The 20277-nt window shown below is 39.4% G+C and overlaps 1 protein-coding gene across 9 annotated transcripts in view; it reads right to left on the bottom strand.

Annotated features, from left to right (window-relative positions):
* The window catches only part of FNDC3B (fibronectin type III domain containing 3B), a 319350-nt gene that overhangs the window by 152619 nt on the left and 146454 nt on the right, over nucleotides 1-20277 (bottom strand). For all 9 annotated transcript variants that reach the window (XM_024563559.3, XM_053918082.2, XM_024563540.4 and 6 more), the window contains one exon: nucleotides 3580-3656. In XM_024563559.3, the coding sequence (XP_024419327.2) occupies nucleotides 3580-3656 (77 nt within the window). The remainder of the gene's footprint in view (nucleotides 1-3579; nucleotides 3657-20277) is intronic.

Genomic DNA, 20277 nt, shown 5'->3' with positions numbered 1-20277 from the left:
TACTGATAAGGGAAACTAGAACAGAATAGACACCTAAGTCCTCTGCTCTTTCTATAGCTCCCAACCTCCACGCATATGCTGTGTTCACTCAGGAACACTTCCCTAACTTCCTACAGAAGAATCGATTCCTCCATAGGATGTGGAAGAGATTCCGATTCTCTTTGCTCTTGCACACTGAATGGGTCTGATTCTCGGTCTGCCAGGGCACAGGGCAATCCTCCGTGCTCCTCTCTGCTCATCATTTTCACAGCACTAAAGAAGAAACGCAACATTGGTTTAATCCCAGGTTGTAATTTTGACAGGGAAAGAGCCGAGGCTACTATGTACAGCCCAGCTGGTCAGCTGAGCAAAATGGGGAAAACCGCGCCAGGGCTCCCACCAGACAGGCTCCATAATTTCCCCCCAGAGTCACCGATTTCTGGCCCACTCTTTAAAAAAATCCTCACTGGAGAATTACCAACCATACCAAAATTTAAATACATTTTTAAATAGACTTCATGTCTCTCCCAGGTCAAGGGAACTAGAATATATATAATTTCAACAGGTGTTTACCCATTAACTAATCCCCAAAATGAAGGAATGAGGCAAAGTAGTACTCTGCTATAATGACAAAAATACTTACTTCAACTACTATTCAGTTTTTTAGGTTATGTCAATTAATCTAAAAAGAATAGGGGAGAAAAGAATAGTTTCCTTTCCCAAATAATAGAACACTAACTTGGATATTTCACTTTTTCTTTTCACATGCTTTTTTAATCTTTGGTCTACATGAAGTTTTTCCTGTTACATTTGAAAAACGTTTCATAAATTACTATGAAAGGATGGAAAATAAAGTACAAGGCATCTGCTTAAGAAATTTTTATATATAAATTATCCAGAAAGTTAATGATGAGGTTAAAAATTGAGAAGAACCACGGCCAGTATACAATGAAAGGAAAAAATTGCTTCATACTTGTGTGATCTCAGTAGGTATTTAGAAAGGCAAACTGCCAAAGTTTCATTGAAATTGTTCTAACAGTCTTCTTCATTATAATAGTTACCACTTATTGAATGCCCACCACTTACTGGTATTATGGGAGGTGTGGGCCACACACCTCCCATAATACCGATCAGGTAGGAACGGGCACATGTGGCGAAAGACTCTGCAAGAGTTACATGGGAAGCAGTCATGGTGAAATCTGAAGGCAGGCCTCTTCAATTGGTGTCCACGTTCTTTCCAGCCACAGTCTCGCCCTGCTCCTCCCATAGGTTCAACCCTTACCACACTCACACATGTTTTCACGTAATGGAAATGATGAGTGCGACAAGACTAAATTCTTCCTTACCTAAATCCGCTCTCTCACAGCTAAAAGGGCAGGTCACCTTTTCCCTCAAACCTTCCCCAGCTTCCCACCAAAGAGTAGAACACAAAACGCACACACCCTACACACACACACCCTACACGCAAACGCCCCCTGTACCAGGGCCTACTGAGGCGAAGCAACCAGATCCCTCTGTTCTCCTGCCCTGAGGCCACACTAGCGTTAAGGTTCAGGGGTTCAGTCCTTCTCACCCTGAGAAAACGAAGGCTGTGATGTGAGCTGCACCTCAGAGCAGACCACAGCGGTCTGTCTCTTCACCTGCAGGTGTTTCTCCTACTGGAAGAAGATCTCTGCACAGGACTGACACTTGTCTTTTGTCAAATGTGTTCGATCGATTTTTACCAATTTATCTGTAAAGCTGGTTTAGCTATTTATTATGTAATGAATCTGTTATAATCAAGGCTTTCTCCAGTGACACAGTTTGGGGTTACTAATGTAACAACACTCTTAATCATTCACTTGCCTCCCTCTTAAATTTTCTTATAGCAATGGACCATCGCATGCGCGAGAAGCTGATGTTTTAGTAGTGGAGCCGCATGAGACGCACACCACACACCCACAGTCACGCTGTCAGAAAGTAACACAGAGTAAGCAAATACACCCATCAAGGCAGGCTCTGCCCCTGCGTTCAAGATCCCATCACAGTGGGAAATAGGTCAGTAAAATCAGAAATTCTTCGGCTGCCATTCTGGTTCTACTCTGAGCCTCGGCTTCCTCATAACTAAATCACAGTAACACACTGGCAAGAAAAAGGACACTGCAGCTTCTCTCCACCAGAATGTTCAACTTTTAACTGGTATCTCTTAAAGGGACCTTTGGCAAAAAGGAGGTGTTATTTCTGCCAGCACAATGGTGAGAACTGTATGCTGTTCAATGGAATGAAACAGTTCCTCAAAATAAATGAGCAGAAGACATAAAGGAATTCTGCATTCCTCGTTCTTTTCTGTTAATTGACTGGCAACGTGAATGTGATCCATCATCACATGTCCTGGCTGGGAGGGGCTGCTCTGCACCCTTTTCTCCCTCCACTGACTTATTTACAAAGACGTGTGTAATACAAGTCATTTATTTAAAACAGGGGGAAGGCTGGCCAAACATTCTGGCTACTCAAAACAAAACAAAAACAAAAAAAGTTGCCAAATTGGCTCACGTGAAAGTAAGGATGGAAAAAATTAAATTATAGTGGCTGCACTATGACTTAGAGAGTAAAGAAATGGATTAAGTTTTACATCAGAGAAGGATAAGACTTCTTTGATTCCTGCCTGCACTTCAGCAATTTTCCTATGTAGCTGCCAATTTATCCTAACAAATCATTAAAAATTTTAAAATACAGATTGTTTTAAAACCGCTGTAAAAACAGAGAAAGAATACAGAAAAAATTTGGAAGAATATAATCCAAAAAATGTTAACACAACGATTATATTCTGTGGGTCATAAAATGATAAATATTTGTAATACTTTTCTGATTTTTTTCAATGAGTATAGAATGCTCTTACGACAAGAAAAAAGAACAAAAGAGGCAAAGAAAGAGAAAAATGATTGGTTGGGAATTTGGAAAGGAAGATGTGTAGGGAGGAACAAGGAGACATTCATATTACACTGAGCCTAGGACAAAAACTGAAATATATATAAACATACACATCCCAGGCACCTGGAACATTTTAAGCCTTCTCTGGGTACAGGAGTATAACTTTTTCCTTTAACATTTTTTAAAATCTTCCAATATATCTATTACTTTTTAAATTGCTATTAGTTATTTTACTTAAAAGAAAATCAAAGTTTGGAGAATTCCAGCACAAGCAGCCAAGTCCTCACATCATACTCTGTGATTCGCCAAGCCCAGGATGTGCCACATTGTGGAGAAATGGGACTCCCATAACAGAGGACAGTCCCTATTTGTGTTAACAGTGTCTTCTTTGATATTTTTACCAATGAATCTCTAAGGCAATAGACTCTGAAGAAATCACAATCAATGGTCAAGCATGAAACCCCACCTTGGCCAAGGGCAGCCCAGTAGCCCTGATGAGCTCCCCTCCCTCGAACTCTCCGGTACATCAAGCAGCAAGACTCAGAAAGGGCTGCGTGGTACCACAAAAATCAAGATAACTCTAGAGTTCTCCTAACTAAATTAATCCTGGGATAAGTTTTCAAGATTCCATACTCTCTTTTTATATTGGTACTGCCCACAGTGAGCGGAGAAGTCCATCAGATGGTTTACCTGTGAGATATAGCCTGGAGGCACGTGGATGGGAGGAATGGACCCATTGGGTGACATCATGGGCACTTCAGCAGGTCCTAAAAGAGGCAAGGGTGAGACATTAGCAACTGAAGAAATATACAGTATTCAAAATAATCACTGGTATTTAAAAAATATTATCAAAACTAGAGAATTAAAAACTTTGATAATTTCAATAATTGGTACATTGTACCTTAGACATGAAATTATAGATGAAAAGGAATTCTCTAGCTGTGCAAGTCAAGGAGGAAAAGCCAAAACTATGAGCATCTTTATAAATATTTAATAATTCCCAAATCCTCAAGTTCCACAAAGCAAGGCTGTTTAGTTGAGTAGTCTAACAAAGTGGGTCAAAAAGTTTCTTCTTACTTGCCTTTAAAATTATGAGTAACTGCTTAAATAAATCAATTGTAAATGAATTTACCTCCTGGGGTTTAAAAAGCTCCAATGGACTTGGGTTTATCATTTTATTTTCAAATTATTATTTTCAGTAAGTTACTGTAACATGACATTAATTTTGAAATAGAAAAAACTATAAAATACTCCAAAGCAACTGAATCCGGTGTGCCTCTTACGTTGTAAGGCAGGGGGGAAATGTCAATTTTAAAACTAGGCACTATTAGAAATACTAATGCCAAATTTACTTGGGGTTGTTTCAAAGCAAAACACTCAATTAACAAGAGGTTGGTTTCAAATTCATTGAAAGTTAATCACACGTGTGACGCAAAGAATGAACAGCAAGGCAACACTGACCCAAAACACAGTGAGTGTTTAATTGTAATGAAACCATTCACCAGAACATCGAAATCAACCTCCGACCCCCTTCCAGAGATCTCGTGACTAAAGGTTTCCCTAGCTACAGTTAGGGAAACCTCATCACCACTGGTTTGCAGTTTGGTGGCTGGCCTCCCTGTTTAGCAACCCACCTTTCAAATGTCAATCCAAAACTGTTTCTTTTTAAAAAAAAAATTAAATTTATTCAGGTGTCATTGGTTAATAAGATTATATAGGTTTCAAGTGTGCATTTCCATGATACATGATCTATATACTGTATTATGTGCCCACCAACCAACGTGAAATCATCCTCTGTCACCACACATTTGGTTCCCTTCTCCCTCACCACCCTGCTCCCACGTTTCCAGTCTGAGATGGGACTTCCTGGCTCCAAGTGCCCTGTGTTGTTTGTTTATTTGCTCTCCCCTAATGGGTACTGTGCTGCCAACAATGAAAACTGCTGGACTGTATGTAACAAAAACCAAGAAAACTACAACACTTTTCTTGGCAAAAGAAGACAGATCCTGCCACCCAATGCTGCATTTACATGTAAGCATAATTCACTCTTCACCTCACAGTACAACCCAGTGTTTTAACTACTTCACAGAAGAGGACCAGTGGGGAACGCAGAGGGACGGGGACCCTGGGGTGCCCACCCACAGTCTACAAGGGAAAAACAAGGGCAGAGAAGACGCTGGTGTTCATGTAACACAGCAGCTGACCACAGTTCACACTGCAATGTCATGAACAATAGATCAAAGCACGGAACTACCTCATGATCTCTAAACGTGCACTCGACCACAGTGGTCCCTCACAGGCTGACCAGCCCGGGATCATTTAAAGCAAAATACAATGTCGCAAGAACGGATAACTGCATGAGCCTATTCTATTTTTAAGTATGATTTCAATTAATATGTCCATTAATCACTGAAGGCACTTTCCAAACCTATATTTCTCATCAGCTTCAGCATTTTTGCCGTAGTTATCAAGACATTTCTGTATTTACTAAATAGTTTTATTTGGATTGCCTCACTTTAAAATCATAGACAACTACTTCGGCCTCAGCCTGAGCAGGATCTGTGAAATCCAAGGGTCTCCGCCTGGTTGCATTCCCAGCTCATTAGCCATACTGGCTATGTGACCTTGAACAATTCACTTTTAGAGCCTCAGTGCTCAACAGTTACAAATGAGAAAACAGTCCCTACACCTTATATGGTTGTGTTTAAAGATTAAATGCAATAATGCATGCACAAACACAGTAGTACATAGCACAATAATCACTCATTAAAATGTTAACAATCTTTACAATGTTTTTAACATTTTTATTCATAGCTTTTTGTTTTTTGGTTTGTTACATTTTAAGTACTGATTTATTTTAATAGCCCTTCTAACACATAAAATCAGCAAGTATACACTTTGTACAATATTGCCTTAAGAAGAAAACCTTCATTATCAGATAAATATCAAATGTTTCACCATGCAGATGTGAACAGAAATGCTACACCTCAGTAATACTGTTTCTTCATCACCAGAATGTATACCAGGCAATCTCTTAACCCCAGGCATGACCCCTAAAACTGTTAGAGTCATTTGTATAAAATGCTTTAAAGAATGTAGGACAAGTGAGTGATTTACAGCCAGAAAATGTTTTCTTCCCAGCCTTGATTTCAAAAGTAGCCAAATGACTTTAACATACTTGTTCCCCCTTCCTCTTGTCACTGTCATCAAAACCCTTACAAAGGGCATTGCCAAACATACAGTAATGACTTCCGAAGTTCAACTGTGCCTTGGAACCCCAAAGTTCCTCTCCTTTCTGAAATAAACCATTGCATTCACAGGCATTCTGCAGTTGAAAATCTACCAAGCAATAGCCAACGAATGAATGAATGAATCACAATGGTGGCATGAGCAAAGCTGTTGTCTGGCTAAACACTTGTCTCCCAATCAGTGAGTTTACTGCCTCTGTGCAACTAATTGTCTTGTGTTTGATAACCTCCTGATGTTGTTGTAGCCCTTACCTAATGGAGACACAGACTCCTCTCTGTAACTTCTAGGACTACTAGGTCCCTCTGGATTTTCTCATCGATACCCTTAGGACACACATGACTGAAAAGGACACATAGCCCTTAGAATACGGTAAAAATGGTTACCCCTGTTTAAGCCACCAACACTGGCTACATTTTGGGGGGGACGGTGGTACCTGGAGGGGTGTCATGACACAACCTTTTCAAACAAACCAACCTCCTCTCTAACTATACTGGGAAATCACTTAACTATTAAACATTTTAAATAATTTTTTCAACTTAAAAAAAATTTTTAAGTCTCTTAAGGTTATCTAGAACACTCTTTAATTAAATACTTTTGTTATATACAGCTGGGTCTACACAGATGTATAAACACATACGTTAAATAATTTGAAAATGAAAGTAAGCTACACACTTCCAAAATACTGTCAGTGAGTTTTTTTTAAAAGCTAATTAAGCAGTTTAGCTAGAGACCACATGAACTCTTCCACAAACAGATGAAAAATGTCACAGGCACAGTTTCTAGAGCTGGAATTAGAGTGTGTGCTAAGGGCCAAGTAACTCCGTGAAAAAAGTGCCTTGGGAATTTTGATCAATTTCAGATTTTAGTCTGTGACTTCAGCAGTTAAGAATTCTATTTGCACTGAACAAGATGTGAGGCACAAACAAGAACTATGATTGGCTTACAGTCATTAAAAAATTAAACTGTAGTATACATGGTATAACATCTTAAAAGTCTGCTAGTATTTGTTAATGAATTGAGGTTTCATTTACTATACCAGACCTTCAACGAGAAAGGCTGGAGGGTAGCTTACTTATTCAATCAACAATAATTCACGCAAGGATCCTATGACCTAATTCCCACACCAAAGAGACCAAAGGTAAGACCAGCAAGTTGTATTTTTCGGACCACACATGCACGTGAGGAGCTCCTGAGCCGCCGCCAAGGCTGAGGCCATCCTGCTTCATTCTGGGCTTCGTCCTGCTGCCAGGGATCCCCACAGCGAACACATTCATACAGCTCTGGCTCTGATTCTGCATTCAGAATACTCACCCACTCTGGGAGCAGAATGAACTAGAGTGACTTGAGGTCAATGTACAAACGAGGTTTAGAAATCTGAAGTGGAAGTTGAGAATCCAGGGTATAACTTATCATTGAAAACAGCCTTAAAATTGACCAGCTATAAATAATTAATTATACCACAATTTCAGACACGTTTAAATGGTATATTTATAAGCGAAGTATTCACTAACAGGTGAACAAGTAGTGAATAAATATCATAAAACTCAGAAGAAAACATGGTATGTTTCCATAATGTTGGATTTGACAATGGATTCTTAGATATGACACAAAAATCACAAGCAAAAAAGAATAAAGTAGATAAAATTGAACTTCATAAAAGTTAAAAACTTGTGCATCAAAGGATGGTGTTATTGAAGTGAACAGAAAAGCTACAGAATGTGAAAAAATATTTACAGATCTTATATCTGATGAGGGACCTGGACCCCAAACATAAAAGGAATTCTCACAACTCAACAAAATAACGATCCAAAATCAACCCTTGTCTAAAATTTAAAATAGACAAGGGCTTGAATAGATGGTTCACAAATGAAGACATATAAATAGCCACTGGCACATGCCAAGATGCTCCACATCACTAATCATTAGAAAAATGCAAATCAAAACCACAATAAGGTACCACTTCACACTCACTATGCTGGCTACTCTCGGAAAAATAAAAAAGTAACTGTCGGTGAAGCTGTGGAGAAGGTTGGAACCCTTGTACGATTGTTGAAAGGAATGGAAAATGGTGCAGCCTCTGCGGCGCTTCCTCAAAAAGTTGAACATAAAATTATCACACAACCAATCAAAACCACTCTTGGGTATTTACGCCCATAAGAATCAAAACCTGGAACTCAAACACACACACACGCGCACACACACGTTAACAGTGGCACTATTCACAACAGCCAAAAGGCAGAAACAGCTAAAACGTTCATTACAGGGTGAATGGATAAACACAATGTGATATAATACAAAAAATGGAACATTACTTGGCCATAAAAAGTACTGATACATGCTATTATGTGGATGAGCCCTGAAAACATTATAAAAGCAGCCAGACACAAAACGTCAACTATTTTGTGATTCCATTTATATGAAAGATCCAGAATAAATGAATCAACAGAGACAGAACTCATATGGTTTCCAAGGGCTGAGGGGTGAGGGTGGGGGTGAGGGGATTTGGGGAGTAACTGCCTAACGGGTACAGGGTTTCCTTTCAGGTGATGAAAATGCTTTAGGATGTTATGTGCATTTCACCTCAACAGAAGTATTTTTTTAAGAAGATGATGAGCACACAGCCAAAGAAATGTAAGGTAATGAAACCGGGATTACAAAAAAACTACCAAAAAGCCACTGGGTATAAATCTCCCAGAGCACAAGTTCACTCGGTACACATCCGCGTGTGAGAGGGCGCTGTTTCTAGACCCTGTGCTATGCAGAGCACAAGTTCACTCGGTACACATCCGCGTGTGAGAGGGCGCTGTTTCTAGACCCTGTGCTATGCAGAGCACAAGTTCACTCCGTACACATCCGCGTGTGAGAGGGCGCTGTTTCTAGACCCTGTGCTATGCAGAGACCAGTAGGGTGCGTCCTCTAGCCTCAAAGGACTCACCGTCTAACTATGGAGATACGGACCTGTAAAACAAATAGACACGAGCAGGCGCTTCAGGCATTGTCTAAATTTAGCAAGATTTTTAAAGATATCCTGTGAACACATCAGTAATTGCAGAAACTGTGGTTAGTGAAAAGGCCCTGAAGATTTCATAGAAGTCTCACTGCTTTACAGATAAAGAAACTGAGGCCCAGAAGCAAACTAATCAGCAGGCGGGTGACGGTCCAACAGGGTCTAGAACCCGGTTCTTCTAGTTTTTAGGTCAGTGTTGTTTCTCATTTTACTTTCCATCTTGAATAAGCTTTGTTGTTTATTAAAATGCTGCTGCAAATTTGTTTTCTTTCAAGGTGTAGTTTTCATACAGAGCCAGGTATTAGTGCATTTCACTGGCTCAGGTTAGTGTCTCTGACCTGTAAGCACTTCTTTCCAAAGGCATGCTACCAGAGAGAAAACAGGCAGGCAAGGGCAGAGTCGGAGCACTGCAGAAAGCAAAAGCCCTGGAGCTGACAAGGCCTGGGTTTGAATATGGGCTCTACCATTTTCTAGCATGACCTTGGGCAAGTGACTTAAAATCTCTGACTGATCGGCGTGTTGGTGACTTACAGAAAGAGCCACATCCAAGGGTTGTTCTGGAGACTGGAAGATGTAATGCATATAAAGTACCAAGCACAGTGCCTTGTCAAGTAATGGTATTTAAAAAAATAGTAACTTTAACATTGTGCTACAAGAAGAAGAATACTGTATGAACAATGAGGTTAATAGAGAGTAATCATTTACCACAGGGACAAAGAATTACAGAGTTTCTCAAAGGAGCAAGTTAGCTGTTTGGTTCTTCACTTACTCTCTTCTAAAAACATGTTTCCATCTTACAGCTTGGAAATAATATCCTCCTTTAAAAAATGTAATGCATTTAAGATATATGAATTATGATTCTTAAAAAACAGGAATCAAATTTAAAAATAGGAAGGATGGTTAGCTGCTTTCTCATAGTTATCCACTTCCTCACCCCTAATCCTAGCTCTCTCTCTCTCCCCAAATTACCTGTTACCTCTCTCTACTTTCTAGGAAACCTTAGAATGCTGGGTGTGTAGAACTGTCCTGAGACAGCTCTGAATCAAAGGCTTAGCCTTTGTTTTCTGAAAGCTGGATCACCTTCGTCTCTCTGACACTGGCTTTATTACAAGAATTGCTAGTCTGGCTCAGCCATTGCCCGTAAAAGTAGCGAGTGACCAGAACAGCAAACTGCCAATGACTAATCATCCCTGCCGAAATCTTCTCGCGGTACACCACTACCAAGAACCAAAACTGGGTTACAGAGAGAATTCAGAGGTGATGAGTCACCACCATCTCAACACACAAGGAAGGAGCTGCATTAGTTAACAGATCTGTTTTGCCAATCTGAAATGCAAGTCTTTTCTTTCCAAATATGTTTGAACTTATTTTGCTATTTAACTGTTATAAAAGCAATAGGAGTAAAGAGACAGGGTTTAATTTTCACATAAAACTAAGCTTCATGAATCCAAGTTTTCCTTAATTTCAATAAAATTGAGAATATCTGCATGCTCTATCAAGTTGGTTTAAGGCTTAAATGTTATTCTATATAATTACTGTGTAATTCCAGAAGGTTCTATTTATATTAGCTAATATTTTATTGAATTCAATTCAACAAACACTTGTCATATAAGATGCTGTAAGGAATTTAAAGCCACACATAGGATTTTACAATAGATATGTTACCAACACACTACTACGCAAATAAGCAGCAATTGTTTTATTAGAGGCCAAGAGCTCTGGGGCCGGACTATAAAAAATTATCCATGGGGAGGGCAGAGGAGTAGATCTGAAACTCTCAGTGATTGAAAATGAATGGCAAAGGAAGTTGGTGAATCCAGTCCCAACAGCTAAGATGCCTAATGTGTTTTTAAAAGAGACTGATTTAAATTCAGGGCTACAGAAATACAAGCTCCAAGATGGTTAAAGATGTTAGGCGCTATGACAGAGGCCAGGGAGACAGACTTCAACTCCTGATGGGAGAGCTCTCGGCTGTGGTTTTGCTGAACCCAATCCAGTTGCCAGACCCTGAGCAGGATGCCAAGGACACAAGGACACTGAAGAGAGCAAGCACTTCTGTTCTTAATTATGGAGAGAATGGCATGCGGAGTGAGTAATGCACAGGTGCAGGGAGTGTGAGGGGGTGGGGGGCATGCCCCGGCTTTGTGTCCAGGTTTTGGCCTGGGGTTTGGGGGCAGACACTGCACCTCAGCATGGAGTCAGGCATATAGCCCAGACGTGTCAAGCAGTATGGGCATTCAGTGAAAGTCTGGTCTAGCAATAGAAATGATTAAGTAATTAGGTAGAAGGCCTATGGGAAATGATTCAAGAAGTTGATTTTGGGGGGAAAAACAAACAAACAAAAACAAACACTGGGTTCTCATACACCCAGCCTGGTCCTGCACCTGGATCTCCCAAGGTCTCCCTACACTTCAAGTTAAACTGTATCCCCCTGTTCCAATTCAGAACATAGCAATGAAAAACATTCAGCATCACCCCGCAAGTTAAACTCTTCTAAATGAATACTGAGATTCAGGCTGTCCTTGTTTTAATGTGCAACGTCGGGTTTTAAAGGCAGATAATCCACGGGTCAGCTTATTTATATTGCACTTAAACCAGCACCTTGTAAACCTCAATGTTCTGAGGAATGCCACAAATACAACTCAATAATATGGAGAAAGGGCTTCTGATATTTCACAAAGAAAAGTGCCTGAAAAGGAGCAAAATTAAAATAAAGGCATCAAAAAGAGCATTAAGGGCAAAGCCTTTTAAAGTAAATCCTCCCCAACTTGTCTTCTCTTAGGCCCACCGAGGGCATCACAAGCCCCTCACACGTTCTCATACAGAATAATGAGAGCCAATTCAAGCGACTACTGGTATTCCAGCTGACGACAAATTCAGGAGAGTTACCGGAAAACCGAGTCTAAATGGGTGAGCATAATCTCGATGGGACCCTCCAGGTGGTCTTATTGAGGGTAAAAACTTATTAGAGCAGAATTATTTTAAATTCCATTTTCAATGTCCTGAGATAAAACACAAACACATTTTTAAAAATATTAAAAATGATTAATTTTGCAGGACAAGGGATCAAAAATAAAGACTGTTCATTAAAAGCCTATATATGGCAGGGAAGGCAAGAACAGGGCAGAACTTGTTCGCTGTGGCCCTGAGGATTTTGAAGGGTTGTCTTCACTCTCTTACCAGCTTTCTCTACCCTCAGGAAAGGTTATGAAAGGAAACAAGGATGAATAAAACCTTGTCCACTCTTCCTCCCAGACCCCACTACCACCCTATTTGGCTGACCACAGGGCCTGTTTCTCCAAAGAGGGATAGAACAGCAAACAAGACAAGACGGCAAGTAGATATTTTCCTAACAACTCCACGAAGAACTCGGGGGCAAATGTTCATTTCTTATGCTACTTGTGCTCCACTTTACAATTCCAGTGTCTGGAAGGGCAAGTGTGAAAACAGTGCGAATGAGCCACACAATATGAGTGCACTCCTCACAAGATGAATAGTACATTATTCATCTGTTACAAATGAAAGAACATTAGAAACATCACCCACCTGAAAGCTGAATTACAAAAAATAATAATAATAACAATAACAATGACAATGTATAGCTTTACCAACATTTCGTCACCCAAGGGGGAGTTCAATTATCCATTGCTCTCAGGAGGTTTTACAAAGTAATCCACAGAGGATGCCTTTTCCCTGCTCCCAGGGCTGGTTCCTCGGCGGCCCCAGGGAGAGTGCGTGCTGTACAACACCCCGGCATAATTTACTAGCTTAGTTCTTTTAACTCCTGTGCCTCAAATCCAAAGGCAAGAGAGAAATGTCTGGGATCCACAGAATAGAGCGACTAAAGAAAACCAAGAGATACTATGGGAATGAAAAAAAAAAACCCAAATATCCCATAAAATAAATCAGTTTATATACTTGATGCCATTTTCTTTCCCACCCGGTAGGCTACTCACTCACTCATAATCACCCAATCTCAGGCTGAAAGTTGTCTCTTGACCAAAGGTTGGCAATCTTTTGAAATTAACTTAATTTTACAAAAGTGTTCTGGTTGCTAATAAAAATTCTCTAAATTGTCCAGTGGCTGGGACCTAATAATGAGCTTTGGGATGACTAGTTTAATTGATGGCCCTAGTCTGCCTTACCTAAACCGCACAGAGGAGGCCAGGAAGTAAATGAGAGTTCCTGCAGACCAGCCACGTTGATACGGCCTGCTGCCTTCACACGCTTGTTTGTACACCTGCAAACAACACCTGCAAATAGGGTGGACTCTCCCATTTACAGTCCAATCAAAGGCGGTGGCAAACACCTCGCTCCAGGCAACTGTGGGAAGGTTAGGTCGCCCCGGCCAGTTACTTTCTCAGCTATAAAAATGAGCTGACGGGTTATTGTTGAAGGGCAGTTGAGTGCTTCCTGGCACAGAGGCTTTCTAGTCCTGGCAGCCTGGTACCACAGCAACAATTTCACTACTAAGGAGGCCACAATTTCACATTCAGCCATTAACCCTCCATTTACTAAGGAGGCCTGAGACAAATGAAAATGAAGGGTGTACACTTGGGAAACAGGTTACTAGAAAGATCTCCTAGCTGCTTCACTACTGTTGGTCCTGAGCAGAAAAGACAAGCTTTTCAAGAGAATGTGTACATTCTAAAGTTGACTCATCCAGACAACTACCAGCCCATAAGCCCTCAGTGTGCGAATCAGGAACAGCCAAGACTAGGCCACATTAGCGGAGATAAGAAGGGGAGAAGGCAAAATGATTGTGTTCAATAAAAACAGTGAAAGTATATCAGGACTGAAATCTCACATACAGTACTATCAATGGTTAGATGAGAAGATAGCCATAAACAGACATACAGTATACAAATATGAACTCATATATGTTTACTAACAAAGCCCTTCAAGGCAAAACGTTCAGATCATACCTCTCCCTTTCAGGACATCCCACTCAGGTTAAACTGTGAGCATGAGAAGACCCGAATTTTTTTTTGCCTTTTTCATCTCCTTATTTCCATCACTGCCTTTGAGAAACCATTGTGTTTAATATGACTTCTTCCCACCCCGATTTCACATATAAAATATTCCCCATGTGAACAGACACCCATGTTCTGAGGTCCAATAAGACACCTTCAGTCTCATACTTACCAAGTGATCACCTTCACTTTTAGAAGAGTGAAATGATATTAAAATATTAGATTAAAAATTTTCTGGCCACAGGTATGAGAGGTCAGGTTCGTAGAACAAAGTGAAGGGCAGACAAGGAGAGAAAAGGGTTTGGGGCAGAAAGCTGACCTCTTTGAAAAGAGGAGAGAACTAGACAGATGACCTAACATGGAGAAGGAAACAAAGACAAAACAAAACACACACGCACACACGCAAACCAGAAGGAGGAAATAATATGGTGGGTTGGAGGGGAAACGACAAACCAGGCAGAAAGACCACTCCCAAAAAACACAGCCCCACTTAATCTTTGAATGGCAGCTGTTTTGCAATTAACGGGTCTGCGATGCTAGCACACACAAGATGCTCAAAATAGCAACTCATGAAAAGCATTACAGGAATCTAAGGGCTACTCACTGGTCCATGTCAGCTTTGAAATGGTATTTTTAAAAGCTATTCTCTTCAATCTACCCCATCAAAACCAAATGGAACTCAGTGGAAACATGGGATCCAATACCCAGGGCCTATGGTGAATCACTGTCCCTGTTAATGGACTCGAATGCAAAAGAAAAGAAACCCAGTGATGTCTAGGCTTCCCTCTAGAGCAGAGATTCATTTTCCATCCATGTGCCAAGGCACATTGGTGTGCTGCAAGAATTTTTAAAACATGCAATACTTGACTATTTAATCAGAGGCACTGACCTCTTTCCTCTTAGATTGTAATTAAAAAAAAAAGACAACAGCCAACACAACAGCCATCGAGTGTGAATGAATCAAAACTATACCTATCTTTCTGTCAGACTGTCAAAAATATAATACATTTTTGGTGTGCCACAGAACTTTAGTAATTAGTTCATGTGCGCCATGAGATGGAAAAGGTTGAAAATCGCTGTTCCGGGACAGTAGGCTGCATGGCGCTGGTGTACTGAGGTCTGTGCTTGCAGATTCCAGAAAACAGCTTTTAGATTCCGGCCCCTAAAATCCTTCCCAGCTGTGAGCCTCTGAGGTGAGCTACATTGTCCGAGACCTTTTGAAAATGTAGATTTTCAGGCTCTGGAACCTGCCTTTTTTCACAGGATGGCCGCTTCTCCCTCCCTCGCCCCAGGGTCACACGCTACCCCTCACCCCACCGACTTTGATGTGGTGGTTCTATGGAGGAGTCAGAAAAATAGTGACCTAGAAAGAACACAAATAAATATGAGAAAGAAAAAAATAAGCACATTCAAGATCCTCGAGGCACATCTCATGTGTACTCACTTTAAGCCAAATTAGCTGAGTCTTAATTTCAGCACTATGTTTAAAGAGGGAGAAAAAGACAGCCGAGTTCCATAAATTTTATCCTATTAATGGGTATTTAATTAAATCAACTTCAAACAATGAAGATGACTATAATTTGGCCAAAACTAGTTCTCCAGCTTTAGTCATAATAAAGCAACTATTATATTTCCATGGCAACAGGAAAATGATCATAGGCTTTTTCTGTAAAATAGAATAATAAGCACCCTATTAAGAAACCGTCTATGCAGTTATTGTACTTATTTATGATTACTGGCCACCACTGATGTTTTAATATGAAACACTATGCATCTCAGAATAGGTAAACAGTGCAGTTGGTAAAAATCTCCAAAAACATTTTTAGTTGACAGCCGCGACCATAGAATTAGAATTCCCCTGGGGATGAGAAGGCTTTAAGGGTTGTCCAGTTCAGCCCGGGCAAGGTAGCTCAGTTGGTTAGAGCATTGATACACCAAGATTCTGGGTTCGATCCCTGGTCAGGGCACATACAAGAAGCAACCAATGAATGCTTAAATAAGGGGAACAACAAAGTGATGTTTCTCTCTTTCTAAAAGTCAATCAATGAAAATTAAAGTTAAAAACAAGGTCATCCACTTCAACTCCCCAGTTAAGGCTTGAACTGCTGAACAAAACCTCTAGCAAGTAGCCAGATACTTCAAGTAATGCAGATTCAAGTAATGTACTTTCTCAAAAGGTAGCAAATTCCATTTTTTAGCGATCTTAATAAATGGAGGGTTTCCCTTTGAACAAACAGAATTCTGAATTCTGTTCCTAAGGGCAATACAGAGTAAATGTACCCAACATCCCATTAAACAATCCTGCAGATACTTGGACAGGAAGATATTAACAGGCCGCCTCTTCTACAAATACCACCACTTGGGACTTCTTTCCTCTCTCCTTTCATGACACGGCTTATAACCACATCACCATGAGTCAACCTATCTACCTTGTCTATGGCCCTTTTAAAAATTAGGTTCTAAAAGCATTACACTCCATCACTCTAAGCACAAGGTGTGGAGAATCATCATCACCCTGGTCAAGTTCAGGCAGAAACAATTTCCTTTCCTCCACGCTGTAGCCATCTGACCAATGAGGATGAATCACTGAATCGTCCATGCCCCTGGAGACCCATGGACCTTTGCAGCTGGGAACCCAACCCACTGCAGACTTAGGCAGAGCCTGAACAACAGGGTCCTGTCCAGTTCAAACCTAAAGAAGATTATGATTTCAGTGTTTTTTTCATTCTGAAATGTACTAGGTTATTGAGATCATTGTTAGCTGAATAAGCACTAGAGTCACTATTTAAATATTTATATTTTCACATTTATACACGATGACTAATTTTTATGTATATTATATGAAGTCATTTAGATATTGTAGTTATATTTTTAGGTGTGTGTACACTGTCATATGAAATCAAAGCACAAAGTTCACTTCATGTGAAATAGTCTCATTATCTGTACTATAACCGAAAGGTTTTTGTAACAGAATAGTCAGGCAGTAAGTCTAATTTAATCAAGATACTGAAATATTTATTTTATGTTATTTTTAGTCCCAATTTTTGCAACTGTGTCAGCGGCAAAATTTCAACTCTAACAATTTGTATAAGATTAATGACTTAATGATTCTACATATGGGCAACATATCTAAAAAGCAAATACCTTCTCATTTAACAAATCTCTCGCTTGAGTCAGGAAAAAGAATGTTTTCATCCCTAAAACCTTAGTTTATTCTTCTCAACATTCACACCCATTTGGGTATTCACCAGCAAACCTTTTCATTTTTTGCATATAGCTAGGAAGGTTTTTTTTGTAAGCACTACAAAAATGCAGAATCTTAAGAAAAATTAGCACTTAAGTCTTTTTAAAACCTAAAACAATCTAATATTGATCGATTTTACTGAAACACACCAATAACTTTGATGGCCTTTATTCCACCACTCCCTACACAGTTTGTAACTACTTCTACTATACTTAACTTTCATTAATTTTCGGAAAGTGACAATATAATTTGTGAAATATTCTGTAATGGTTTTACTCTGAGAACCTTTATTTGATTTTATTATTTTTTTTTCATTTCCTTTTGTGGACTGACTTCTTCACTTTACCCCACTGCTGTTTTTTGCGCGAGGGCTGTTCACAGTATAATTGCATTGCTATGGGTTTATAGCAACTTGCAGAACTCTCAACTAATGAGGTTCCCAGTGGCATTACCTATTCAAAAAGAATAAAATGCAATCATCTATGTTTACTAACAGCCCAAAGTCTAGAATTCCTACTGTAGACCAACAGAGTAAGATGGAAAAACAAAAAGATTCATCTTTTTATGCACAGTATGAGTATATTTTTATAAATATTATTTCACCAAATCTAAGATACCGTCATAAGAAGATGCAATAAATATATACCCTACCCCCTTCTCCTTTAACTTCAAATGCAAATCCATTGAACTTCAGTGGAACTCAGTATTCCCATAACCATCTCATTTGTTTTACGTCAGAAGTTAAATACAAAGCAGTTTTTACATTTTTTAAATATCCAAAATTTACAAAAGGACAGGTCACTGTCCCCTTGAAGAAACTGGCAGTCTCAATAGGCACTAAATCTAGACTGAAGACAATTTCCGAGATCAGCCATAAATCTAGCTTCCTCATACCCTGAAAGCACACAACATTTATTCAGATCTCTTAGCACAATCGTTTAACAAAGTAAAAACAATTTACTTTCAAAAGTTCAGTATCACTGGACAGACTGTAAACAATGCTAGGAAAGTTTGGTCACCCCATGGACTTGGCAATACATCTGATTTGCATTAAAATGCCATGTCTCACAAATATGTTTCCTAAAACTCAGTGTCAGCATGGTGAAAAATATTGCTTTACCCAACATTTTAAAGAGTTCTACATTCCTCTTCATCTCATTGGTTATTAGAATATAATAACCAGTGAAGAACACTTTCTGCTAAAAAACAAATTATACTGTCTTCTCCAATTGCTTCCTATCTACCAGCTCCCCACCTCCACCACAACATCTGGAAGAAAGCTATATTGGGAGGGGCTTAAAATAAGTATACGAATTATTATCCATGCTTTGAACAAGCCATTTCTGACCGTGGACAGTGTGCCAGCCTAATCTATGATCACTGTATCTGCATGGTAACTAAACTTCTAAAAGCTATTGTTCTCCAGCAGTTGGGAGAAATGCTGGATTCCTCTAATTTGTGCTTCATCACTCCTTCTGTTTTTCTTGCTCCAAGGTGATCACAATATTCTTATTAGTTAGTTCAAGCATAGAGAAGGAAGAAGTACAGGCTCAGATAGTAACTGCCAGTGTGTGGTCCAAATCCAGGCTGTACAGGATGAGATGTACCAGGAAGTTAAAAAAAAAGAATTGTTCTCTCTAAAGACTCTTTAAAAAGAATCACTGTCAATGCTAAGGTTTTGTTTATTCATATTTTAATGTCCTAATTTTACTGACTTCGCTACTCACAAAATGATTCAATACATCTGAAGAAGTCTAATCCATCAAAACTTACCAAGCAGAATATAACAGTTTGAAGCACATGTACATAAAAGCAAAAAGTCACATATGATCCACAGAATGCTCCGGTCACTCTTCCCCCCTATAAATTCTATTATTTATTTGATATTTGCCTCTCAGTGGTTCATTTTTAATGTTTGGAGAGCAAGCACTAATGCCTGCTGTTGAGTAGATATCAAGCAAAAATAACACCAAATAAATTTTCCAATTTCTGCCAGTTTTCACACAAATTAACATCCAGCAACAATTCACAGACTAACTGTAAACCAAGCCGAAAGGACTGCTAAAGTCTACTGGCTGGTTGCTGCGAGAACATTGAGGGGGTGGCAGCAGGGGCCAATCAGAAAGCTGGGGCTGGGAATTCTCTGGGGGTGAAGTCACCACTCCCCTAACTCTTTGGTGGGACAGTTTGGGAGCCCCTCAAAAACAGAATCAAGACAGGCAAAACAGACTGAAGACATATAAAATAAACAAAATTAACAAAAGCAACAAAGGCCAAAAAACAAAGCTTCCTGTAAACAATCAGGAAAGGCAGAAAGCTGAGCAATTATTTTCTGTCATAATTTCTCTCTCGAAAGAAGGGGAATAATGAATAAAGCCTTATTTTAGAGCAAACTCAATAATGAAACCCCTCCAGAAAGGTTTCATGAGCTCAACACATTTGCAAAAAAATTTTAATTTAGCTGCTAGTGTTTACAGACTATGTAAAATATCACAATATAATGTGGTCCACTCTATCTTTATAATTGATGTTCTAGAATATAGTCTCTCAAATATAATTCTAAACAAACTTTTTTGATGAACTTTTGATCGATAAAACTTGCCTTATTTTATTCACTCAAAACTTCTTTGAGCCCTATGAATTCCTTTCATCCTTACTTGATGTATCATTCATTTCAGATGACCAGTAACTACTAAACATAGCATTAATGAGCTGCAATAAATGTAACTCCTAAAAAAATCATCAATCAGTCTTACTGTCCCTTGAGAAAAATTATGCTGCCTCTAGTCATATTACCTTACATTAGTAAAAAACAGTCAAAATATTGCTTTTTAGCTTTATACTCCCTCTTACTCTCTCACTACAAGAAATATGCAGTTAAATAATTTATGTATCTATTTTTCATTTTTCACATA

Source organism: Desmodus rotundus, chromosome 2 (assembly GCF_022682495.2).
Source record: "Desmodus rotundus isolate HL8 chromosome 2, HLdesRot8A.1, whole genome shotgun sequence".
NCBI classification, from domain to species: Eukaryota; Metazoa; Chordata; class Mammalia; order Chiroptera; family Phyllostomidae; genus Desmodus; species Desmodus rotundus.
Note: the sequence above shows the minus strand (reverse complement) of the source record. Positions and strands in the feature narration are given on the sequence as shown.